We start from the raw sequence: 12,197 nt of genomic DNA on the forward strand, positions 1-12,197 counted from the left end.
CTGGATAACACTCATCAAGCCATTTTTTGGTATCGGCGGCACTTTTTTTCATCAAAAAGTAGTGTTTCATCAACACACGAAATTCCTTTTTTTCCATTTTTTTCACAATAACAAAAGTAGCTTCACTCAAAATGCAATATCTCACAAACTAATAATCAGACAGCTGTCAAATTTATACACGTATCTTTTGAAGGTTGGTACTAACTGAAAATGGTATGGATTTAATTCTAGTGGTGCTCTCTCATAGAAACGATACGAACTTTTCAGCCGATCTGTTATTATCTCTCCGCATTCGAACAATCGTACGTTCAGCTTGACATTTTCATGCAATGCATGTTTCGATTGTTGGCTGCGAATTTAACTGCTTTACGACAAGTGGAGAATTGAATTGATTGCATCCTGTCACTTTTGTTCAGTTGAATCATATGCACTTACATTAGGTCGACACTTTGAAGAAAGACACTGTTACGAAAAGCTCTGGGCTGCACATTAATATTACCTTCTTTGAACGAAGCGCGACAGTAAATATCGTTGAAGATATCTGCTATTATTAAAACTCGGTGATTAATCTTTATCGCTAGACGCTATTCCACTATCAAGGACCTATACAGAAAGTCTTCGATTTCGTGAACGTAATGGTTGAGTCGAAATTTATTATCATGCGGTGCACGACTGTATACCACTCTGCGAACGATATCAATTGCAGTTGGAGATTGTGAAAAAATGACATCATGGCATTTATCATGAAGTATGATAAAAATATCAAAGGTTCGAGATGGCTTTTATGCGGAATTCCGGATGATGCGAAGAATTACTCGGAGTATTCTGCAGTATCTTGTCACTTTCCCGACAGGGATTTTTTTTTCAATTTCGCATGTTAGATTGCAACAAACACAGAGGCCCAATCTAATCGAAATATCGATAACAAGAAGAACATAATTTCAAGCTTGACAGTTCCGACACCGCGGCAAAAATTCCTTTGCCCCTAAAATGTCTCTTGACATTTAATCACATCACGCTTTCTGCCCCGGGAGCCAAAAGAAAGGTCCGGGCTGCAAATTGTATCACAAATCCGCGGTGGGAGCCATGAATTTCCGTAGTTTATGTGATTTCTGGTGGCGTTGCCCCCACACTAGCAGCGGCGAAAATGGCCAGGCCAAAGTGGAATGTTTGCTATGCACTTCCGGAGTGCATTCACTGCGTCGTCGACTCCAAACCCCGGTGTTGTTCGCATGGACAATTTATTGGCAACTGCAAGCTGTACATTCGACCATGGTGTAAGCGAAATGCTCCGTTTTGGTTTTGGAAACGGAAATTTAATACCGGTTCTTGTTAGGCGGCACACGGCCATGCCAGGTAAAGGAATTTAGGACGATTGGGCTGAACCGATTTTTGTTTTGTTTTGGTTCGAATCAGTAGAAAAGTTGAGGGTTCTTAGAATAGGATTAGCGTTGGGGTAGATTATTACCTTTTAATACTGAAAAATTGTTTCTTTTTTGCATTCAGGCCAGTTAGAAATTCTCCATAATCCTATCGAAAAAGGCTACCAAAATACACAAGGGGGACGAGAATTCCAATAGTCCAATTTTGCATCTGAGAGCGGATACTTATATGAAATTTATTATCCACCTATGAATAATAAATCGTCCTATGGCGCGGGATAACCTTACCTATTCGAGTGCTCGAAAAGTGTTGAATGGCGGACCACTTCCGGTACATGTGGATCTGGGCATCAGAATTCGATTTGGCCAATGAGTATCCGATTAATCAAAGCCAGAAAATTGATATAATTTTTCACACCCACCTGTTCGTGAAAATTCTTCCGTTTTGTGACTTTTCTAGGGCAGTTTTCTAAGCGGCCGTAACTTCTGAATCGAAAGTCAGCTCGAAGTAAGATTCGCTAATATCCTATGGGGTGGAATGAACTTTCCGAACACGACGAACTGAGTCGAATGGTATATGAAAGTCAGTTCCACAGGAATGGCAAATTCTGTGTATGTCAGAAAGGCAATCATACTTTAATGTAGAAAATTATCTCAAGTAGGTGATAGGATACAGAAATTACCTCTGAACCACTGGTGACAGAATAAAAGGCAGGAGGGTAATATAAGAGGCATAACTGAATGACGTGAATACGAGTACAACTTGCATGTTTTTACACACATCCGAATAGTGATAATCGCACGTACGAGTTGATTAATTGTGTGAATTTTACAAACTTTAACTTGCAGGAACTGAGCAATTCGTTTTGATTCATAACAGATGAAAAAGACGATGATGAATAAATGTTGATGTTAGTCCCGCTCGCTAATTGTGATAACGAGGTTCCATGTTCGGTCGACAACACAAGCGGGACAATTGTTTCAAATCGCGTTCGTGTTGTTTCGAGCGAGTCACCTTCACTGTGCAGTGCCGACGTTCAACTGAAGTTTCGATAATCAATAATGACACATTTCGGTTCGCAATTATTTGTACCAGTTGTTGACTGTATCTAATTATTTTTAGCTTTCATTTGGGTTGTGGGAAGTTGTTAGTTATATTGAATGAAGAATAAAAATCTAATTTTGACTGAACTATCCTACAGATGATATTTCAGTTTCGTATTGTCGTAAGCAATAGGGGAAATCAATTACGTTCGCAGAGAGTCACGGCTCTGATCAGTGTAACAAATCTATGCTATGAATATGCCAGATACGATTTCAGAAAAGGACTTCGAAAAAAATCCCAAACTGCAAGGTTTAGCAAGCAATTTGCAAGTGTGGCGTTTTTCACACTGCAGTACATGTATGCCAACGTTTCCCGTGACATTTTCTAGCGACATATTTCACCATTATGTCGCCATGGTTTGCTACATTGAAATGACGTTGCGAAAATCGTCTTTTAGCTTAGCACAAATGTTGTCGATTTGACTAAATTCGGGCACCACTACTTGTCTTGTTTTATATCAGTACATTGAGCTTTGGTTATTTGCAGCAGTAGGTTTTTTGTTTTGTTTAAAACGTTAATATTTCAAATGATTGTTTCTTCATTTTCAGGGCAACTACAAATTTGCATCCAAGGGTTAGAGCCTATTTATCAGAACTTAACATATCACGCAATGAGTCGCGTGACTGACACACAAATAGCACTAACATTGTCAAACCAATATGACATTTACCAACTTTCAAAAGAATATTTGTGGAATTTCATGACTTATTGATCAGTCAGAAAAAGTGGCAGCCATTTAAGTAAAGCTACTTTTGTCTTTTTTAAATCGATGGATTCAAAACAATTTACGTTATCCGGACTCTGTTTCACCAAGAAGAACCATTCGATATGTGACAATGGATGAAACAGGGTTCCATCACTTCATTCCGGAATCAAAACGATCATCAACTCAGTGAGCTGCAGCCGATGAATCACGTTCGCAGCGCCACGTGGGATGGCTTCAGTACTATAATCATACGAAAGGAAAAACAATCTATGACGAATACTGTAGATCGTTTGAATGCAAACATCAAGGAAAAACGAAGAATAAAGCCCTTGTTTCAGTAACACAATGCGCCGATACACATGTCGGTTGCTACTATGGTTAAAATGAACGAATCACACTTCGAATTGTTTCCTCATTCACTGTATAGTCCAGATCTGGCCTCCAATCACTACAGGCTATTCGTTGATCTTAAAACAGAAATGCTCATCGGTTACAAGGACAAATCGTTGTTGGAATACAATATAATAGTTTTTTGGAAATGAGGCCGTAGGTAAATTTCTGAAGATGTCGAAAAAGGGCCGAAACGTAAATAAAACATTTGAAAAAAAATGCTAAAATTACACAAATATTCATCCATTATAAAAATCGCCACACGAAAATTTTTCAACTTCTTTGTATAGACGCCAAACAAAAACTAATCGTACGATATGCGTCAAAATTTGACAGAATGTGTATAAAAGTGTTGCCAACGTTGAGAGAATAAAAGTTTACCGATTGGACAAGCGCGGGAATTTTAAAATGAAAATTCCGGTTCTTTTTTTATCATAAGGTAAATAGGTAAACACAATATCAAAAGTATCTACAATGGCTAAAAATCATTTTTTAAAAAAAAGTTCAGGTTTAGCAAGCAATTTGCAAAAGAGAACCATTACCGGTTTGACTTGGTGTGCAGGTGCATTTTCGTGTAACAAAAGTTCCTTGCCGTGTCTTATGTAGCGATTAGTATTAACAGTTTTATAAGGTTTTAGAAGCTCATAATAAGCCACACTTCTCTGATCTCACCGAACACAAAGCATTGCTTTCTTCCGGAATCGCGGATTAACGCATGGTTTTCTTCCGTTTAGGATTTCTTGAATAGTTCCATTTTTCATCGCCAGTTGAAAATCTATTGGCCAGGTCCAAAAGTGTGGAAAATGGGTGTCACATTTATTGAATGAAAGATAGATGGAAACCCGAAAAAACACAATTTTGCTTCAAAAACACCAAAGAAATTCAGTTTTGCATCGATTTTTCTTTTATGTTTTTTTTTGGCTTGCACAAGAAGGACATATTTCGTTTCGATTTCTTCGCGTTTCGTTTTTCGAAATGGCCACATAAATTGTGTGAACTTTTCGTCTGTTTAGCGGTTCAAATGGTGGTTCAATTTGAACTGCTTTAAGCACTAATGAGCCGAAGGCGAAACACGAAAAAAAACGAAACGAAATCTGTACTTATTTCACAAATCAAACAACCCCCTAGTTCGATGCAAAACTGATTTTCTTTCGTGTCTTTGAAGCAAAATTTCACAAGTGCTTTTTTTCGGGTTTTCATCTGCCTATTACTCAATTAATGTGGCACCCATTTTCCAACCTTTGGACTTTGCCAATTGTTTGTTGTGCAACATTGTTATGCTTAGTGAGTCAAATTGAACTGTTAGACGAAGATGGCGGTTCAAATTGATCTGCTTCAAACACTGATGAGCCGAAGGCGAAAGGCGAAAAAGTCGAAACGAAATATGTACTTTTAGTACAAACCAAAAAACCCCTAAATGAAATCGGTGCAAAATTGATTTTCACGAACACGAGACACGAATGTCTTTGAAGCAAAATTTCACAAGTGTTTTTTTTGGTTTCCACTTGTCTTTCATTCAATAAATGTGACACCCATTTTCCACACTTTTGGACTTTGCCAATAGCTTTTCAACGGTCGGGAATTGTTTGTGGTGCAACATTGAACATCGTTGCCATTCAGTCTCATCTTCATCCAAAATTGCTAGCAATTCGGCGTCATCAAGCTTTAGTTTTAAGGTCTTCCACGTTCTTCATTTCTCTCGTCAAAATCATTATCTTTGAACCTAAATGGTGATTCCCAAAGTGGTCCCTACAGCCCACTGGTGGGCTCTAGCTTGTTTTTTTTGGGTAGTAAACTCAGAATTGACAACAGGTGGACAGTGAGTCGCAAATAGTGGGCTTCGCTAGTTAAAAAAAAATCTTTCTAAGATAGGACCTGGTTAAATGTGGAAAACTTTTCAATGTATCATTGCGGAATACAATCCAGAATCAAATACAGAAAGGAAACTCAGGTACAGGTTTCGAATTCAGAATTAAAATCAGATGTATGTCTCGGATCTCTGTTGAATTTTTAGAATTCGAGTCCAAAATCTTGTTCAAATCCAGAAATAAGATCTAGAATTCTGCTTCCCGGTTCAGAATTTAGGTTCAGATCATAAATTTCTCCAGGAATTCGAATCCAGAATCTAGGTCTGGGATAAGAATTCATGTCCAAAACTGTTCAGAATTCAGGTCGTGGAAATCTATGAATTCCTGTCAGGAGTTTAAGTCTAGATCCCAGGTACACAATTAAGGCTCAGGATTCGGATCCCAATTTCCGCTTAGGAATCCCGGTCCATGTTCTGAATCTAGGTCCAGAATTCAGGTGAAGAGTCAAGGTTCAGGAACTAGTTTCAGGTTCCAAAACTCTGTCAGGAGTTCCGGTACTGAATCCAAATCCATCGGGATCAGGATTCTGGCCCAGAACCAAATTCCAAAATCTAAGTTCAGGTAAAAACTCTTTAAAGAATTTTGGTACAAAAGCTGGGTCCAAGTTCAGAATTTATTCCAGGATCCAGGTTCAGATTAAGAATTCTAGTCCAGAATCGAAGTCCAGTATTTAGGTTCATAATTCAAATTCTGCAGTCAGATCTCAAATACATATTCAGAGGTTAGGTCAAGTTACTCCATTCAAGTCAATGTTCTGAATCTAAGCGGAAAATACTGGTTCAGGGCCACAATGCAGATCCAAGGTCAGAATCACTATTCACAATGCAGGTACAGGACTCAGATCCAGAATTAAAATCCGTAATCATGTTACAAAACTTGGGCCTAGAATCCAAGTGCTCTTCCGGAATCCAGGTTCAGGTTCGGAATCCAAAATCAGGCTCAAGTTCCAGGTACACGATTCTGGTGCATGTTTAATTATCAAAGTAAAAAATCTTGTTTAGCATCCTGAATCCAGGTCCAGAATCCTGCTCCCGATTTAGACTCAAAATCTACGTCAGTAGTTCAAGTCAAGAAACTAAGTTCAAGTCTAGAATCCGAATCCATGCTCAGAATCCAAGTGCACATTTCTGCTTCAGATTTTTCTTTCAGAATGTTGGTTCAAAATCCATGCCCAGATTCAGTATTAAGATCCAGAAAACTTGTCGGGCCCTGGGGCTTAGAATCCTGGTCTAGGTTTAAAATCTCTGTCAATAAGTCAGGTTCAAGTTTAGCATCGAAGAATCCTAGAGAACTCAGGTCCAGAATCCAGTTCAAATACAAAATACCGGTCAAGAACCCAGGCACAGAACTCACGTCTGCAGTCTAGGTTCAAAGTTTAGTTTCAAAAACTCTGTCAAAAGTTCCAAGATCCAAGTCCAAGCCTATGTTTCGAATTCAGATTTAGGTTCAGAATCTAGGCTAAGGAGCTCACAATCTCCAGGTCCAGGTCTAGAATCCAGATCCATGTTCCGAATCCAAGCACTGAATTCTGTTTCAAGTTCATCAGAATCGAGGTTCAGATTCAGTATTCTGATCCAGAAACCTTGTTCGATAACCAGATCCAATGTTCAGGACCAGAATACGGATCTAGATATCGCCTAATTATTAATTTATCCTCAAAACTTAATTTTTGTCTTTATTTTCTCCGTGGACCTGTTTGATTTCAAATGTTTTCGTTTTTGTCTCTTACACAAATTAAACCCAAAACCATAAATGACTCGAAAAAATACTTCTGGGCGAGCACCGGAAAAAAACACACCTAAGGCAGAACTATTCTCTATTAACCAACGAAAAGACAGATTGAAATTATGGCTGGTAAAATAAAAAAAAAAAGAAAAGAAAACGAAATCCAAAAACTGACCTCACAAGCTCTCAGAGACAGTTACAAATCGAATCGGTCTGCGAAATCGTTCTGCCAACTGAACTACTGTGGATGTGATGATACACTTCCCGGTTCAGAAGACTTCCCGGTAGAAAAGAACTTCGTATTTGATCTGACTGTTCACGGCCGGTGTGCTTCACATTTTAATCGATCCCATGTGGTAGAATTTCTATTGACTTCTATTTTGCTTTGCTAGAAGGTGTCAAACCATTTTCGGTGGTAGTAGTGAGTACACATTTAACAAATTGATTGCGACAACAATGCCTTTTCTTATAATTAAATAAATAATGTAATTGCTTGTGAATCACTCACGCCTCTTTTCTTCCGAAACTGACTCTAATTCGTATTGAAGATATTAGAGCAATTGGATCTGGAAGGAGCAAAATTGTTTACGACTTCAACCGAATACCAGTACATCTGTTGAATTCCAAACACAGCACTGCCATTACTCACATCGAAAATTATGCTCTTGACAGAGCATCAAAATTGTTACAAAACGATTTTTTTTGTTTCGTTTCGCTTCGTTTATCATGTTTCACTGTATAAAAAAAATATCAACCGCCACGAGAAGGGGAGGGGGACGCACGAAACACCAAATCCGTATTCGGATCGTGGACAATAACAAACTTTTGATGGGTTCCCGTGAGCGAACGAACGAACGAACGAACAGAAAAAAAGTGGAACCGAATTAATTGCACAGCACGTTCGCAGCAACGAAATTTGGTTGCGGTGCCCCGTACTGGGAAATGGAAAATTGAAATTATCACGCCGCGGGGTGGAAAATAAAGGCTTATTGTTGTCGATGATGTTCCCGTGCTGTGGCTTGATTCGTCGTGTTTCTGTTAAAGTGTTTCAGTTTTCACTGGTTGACAGCCGAGTTGCCAGCGCGAGTGTAGAATACGACGACAAAGTTTATCAATTTGCTACGATTAGACAAATTGTTTCGAGTTATCGAACGGAACGGAATGAGTTATCTTTAGAATTTTAATCTTATTTTTGAAACGTATCCAGCTTAGTTAGACATATCCTTGACTGTGGTGTGGCACAGGATTAGTGAGAGCCGACACATTCGAGCATCGTCCCCGGCAACTGTCGCCAGCAGTGCGGTCTCTAGCGACGAGCCAGTTTTCATCTGCACATAGTTAGTAATTTAATTAGAAACGTCCTCCAGGCAGGAGTTTCTTGCCGTTCCTGGTGCATTCGACATTCAACACAATGTCATGTTTATACGCTGAAAATTGTTTTACTTCTACTCTTTGCTTTTCATTGCACTAAGTGCCAAGTTGAATGTGACTCCCCGGAGAAAGGAGGACAGCCAGACTAGCGGGCGCTTATCACATCCATCCACATGAGGGGAGAGCTTTATGACATCACGTGTAGCTCCCATCCGGCACCGACTGAATTTCACTGTTGATCTCAATTTGCAATTTCAGTGAAAAAGCGAACCGGAACCGGGTCCCGTCTCTCTCTCTCTCTTCTCACCCATTACGGCTTAGACTTAGTCTCATCTCAGCTCCCTTTTGCTACCAGCCCTGCCAAAGTCAAACTGGCAACTTCGTACGAAGATGTCATTGCAGAGGCAGAGGCAAGATTCGCGCATATCCGGTGCATTGCTATTGCCTTGTGTGTTTTGTTTCTCGATTATGCTTCACTCTTTAATATGACTGACTTTATGTACTCTGTTTTTTTTATTTTCTCTTCCACAGATCTGAAACGAGAAGCAACAATATGTCACATGCTAAAGCATCCACACATCGTCGAGCTGCTGGAAACGTACAGTTCGGAAGGCATGCTGTATATGGTTTTCGAATTGTAAGTACCACGTTACCACGGTATATTCAATATAGATGGGTACGGGAAGTGGAAGTAAGTACGGAGGACAGGAATTGGATGTCAGCATGTCGGAATGTATTCTCCGATACAGAGGGGGGGATCCTGTTTTCCTTTTAACAAGGGGTGGCAGCTGGATTATTCGAGATTCAAATTAGCAACATTTCCCTATTCCGTGATCATGGGCGACTAATTATTCGGGAGGGCTTGTGATCTTGAGTGCACAAGGTTTACAACATCCATCACGAGGGTGTTCGAGGTCGTTTACCCGACATACGAGGGGAATATTTCCGAGTACTTCACTCTTTGTTAGAGTGTAGATATTTTCTCAGCTTAACGGAGAAAAATCGGTCACTTAGATAATTTCCCCAATTTCTGAATTTTACGTTTCGCTAGATTTGTTGAAAATGTTCTTTTCCTCAAGTCATCGTTTCCGGACCAACTTTAGATGAAGTATTTAAACGAATTAGTTTTCAAAGTAGATTCACTGGTCTGAGTTTGACTAATAAGATGAGTTAATTTGTACTTTTAGGTCGAATACAGGGTTGTTGCGAAAAAATATAAAATCGAAAACTAAAACGCGTGATTAATTTTTATGCAGGGCTTGAAAATCCGCAGAATTTGGAAATCCATTTAAATATAATTTAAAAATCTGCATAAGTTTGGCATATAAACACAATGATAAATGCGATTTTATTTTTATGCTCTATTTTTTTCGATATCCTTAATTAATATGTACTCTCTGATGTCTGGAAAATGTAACAGTGAAGATAAAATTGCTTACAATTGTGTATCTTTGAAAGGAGTTAAGCAGATTTCAGCGAGGACAATTTTTTTTCCTTCATCATCTTCTTGCTCGGCCAGTTTTTTCTTTTCGATAAGAAGGATTTTAGGGTGGACCAACTCAGGATGATGTGATTTACTCTTTTCTGTCAAACTTGCTATCCAGCAGGTATAAAACCTTCTCATCTTTTGCATCAACAGATTACAATCATCTAAATGATGCATTTCCTTAAATCTATATAATCCTTCTATAGTAACTAAATCTAATGAAACAATAAACAGTGTTTCGAAAATAAGCTATCCACAATTTTGTTTTTTAAATTATGATAAAAAATTATTCAAATTTATGTTATTCCATCACGAATTTTCGAACTTTTGATCGAACGCTCTTCATCAAGTTCCGGACAAGTGTGGGATCGCATTTTTGGACGCTTGAGCCCAAATTTTTTTGAACTCCTGCATGTTCCCAGCTGCCTTACCAGTCTTCTTGAAGACTCTCTTCACGATTGCCCAGTAACGTTCGATTGATATTTTTCTCAACGAAATTTATACCCTTTTCCGCAAGCCAATTGAGAGTGGTTTTTACGCTGGATCATTCCGACACTCGTTCCTGCTTTTTTGGCCAAATCACGTATTAACATTGATTTGTTCTTCATGATTAGAGTAACCACTTTCTGGTCCAGTTTCGGGTTGGAAGAACCGGGTTTTCTGCCTCTTCCTGGTAGCTCATCCAAAAAATAGTGTTCTCCAAGCTTATTAATGATGGTTTTAACACTGGCATGATGAATTCCAAACCGCTTCGCCAATTTTCGCATAGTAATACCCTTCTCACTTAGCCATGTGTCCAGAACCTTAATTTTTACTTCCTTTTCAATACGCGACATTTCAAAAACGCAGAATTTTAACCGCACAAAAAAGTAAACAAACGAAACCTGATAGCACAGCATGTTGTGATCTGAGCACAAAAAATCATCACAAATACATGCGTACAACACAAATGTATGCGGATAGCTTATTTTCGATACACTACCTAATAACATGAGGAACGTTTTCTTGATAACATTACGCAACAAAGGAAAGTCGATAGAATTGAAACATCTGTTAAATATGCGGCATATGCTAGCAATGGGTTCGTTATATCCATAATTAGTTCTAGCATAGAGAATCCGAAATCCGAAAAAATATGGTCGAATGTCTAATTGTAACAATTGCAATAGGTCAGTGCAATCGATTCGCGACTGAAGTAGACTTTTTGTGACTAAAAGAGATGACGGAGCACTTAGTGGCATTCAAAACCATTTTGTTGATGTTAAACCAATTAATTGAATTATCCAAATGTTGAACTCTGAGAAACTCTGAGTCAACTGCAGATTTGATTATAGAAAATACTAGCTGAATGACCCGGCGTTGCTCGGAAATGTTTCGGAAAGAAAAGGCCGAACAAAATTCCTACTTAGTGTAACACTCTATAACGGATCGGCTGAAAAGTTCGTATCGTTTCTATGAGAGGGCGCCACTGGAATTAAATCCATACCATTTTCAGTTAGTACCAACCTTCAAAAGATACGTGTATAAATTTGACAGCTGTCTGATTATTAGTTTGTGAGATATTGCATTTTGAGTGAAGCTACTTTTGTTATTGTGAAAAAAATGGAAAAAAGGAATTTCGTGTGTTGATGAAACACTACTTTTTGATGAAAAAAAGTGCCGCCGATACCAAAAAATGGCTTGATGAGTGTTATCCAGACTCTGCACCGGGCGAAGCAACAATTCGTAAGTGGTTTGCAAAATTTCGTACTGGTCATATGAGCACCGAAGACGATGAACGCAGTGGATCCACAAAATGATTTTCAATGACCGTAAAGTGAAGTTGATCGAGATAGCTGACACCCTAAAGATATCAAAGGAACGTATTGGACATATTTTTCACGAATATTTGGATATTAGAAAGCTTTGTGCAAAATGAATGCCGCGTGAGCTCACAATCGATCAAAAACAACAACAAATTGATGATTCTGAGCAGTGTTTGGAGCTGTTATATCGAAATAAAACCTTTTTTTTTCGTCGATATATAACAATGGACGAAACATGGCTCCATCACTTCACTCCGGAGTCCAATCGACAGTCAGCTGAGTGGACTGCACGCGATGAACCGAACCCAAAGCGTGGAAAGACTCAACAATCGGCCGGTAAGGTTATGGCGTCTGTATTT

The 12,197-nt window shown here is 38.8% G+C and overlaps 1 protein-coding gene across 7 annotated transcripts in view; it reads left to right on the forward strand.

The window, feature by feature from the left end:
- Positions 1 to 12,197, forward strand: part of LOC131436322 (peripheral plasma membrane protein CASK-like) — a 741,277-nt gene that overhangs the window by 112,817 nt on the left and 616,263 nt on the right. For all 7 annotated transcript variants that reach the window (XM_058605039.1, XM_058604990.1, XM_058605005.1 and 4 more), the window contains exon 3: positions 9,079 to 9,184. In XM_058605039.1, coding sequence (XP_058461022.1) covers positions 9,079 to 9,184 — 106 coding nt within the window. The remainder of the gene's footprint in view (positions 1 to 9,078; positions 9,185 to 12,197) is intronic.

Source organism: Malaya genurostris, chromosome 1 (genome assembly GCF_030247185.1).
Source record: "Malaya genurostris strain Urasoe2022 chromosome 1, Malgen_1.1, whole genome shotgun sequence".
Lineage (NCBI taxonomy): Eukaryota > Metazoa > Arthropoda > Insecta > Diptera > Culicidae > Malaya > Malaya genurostris.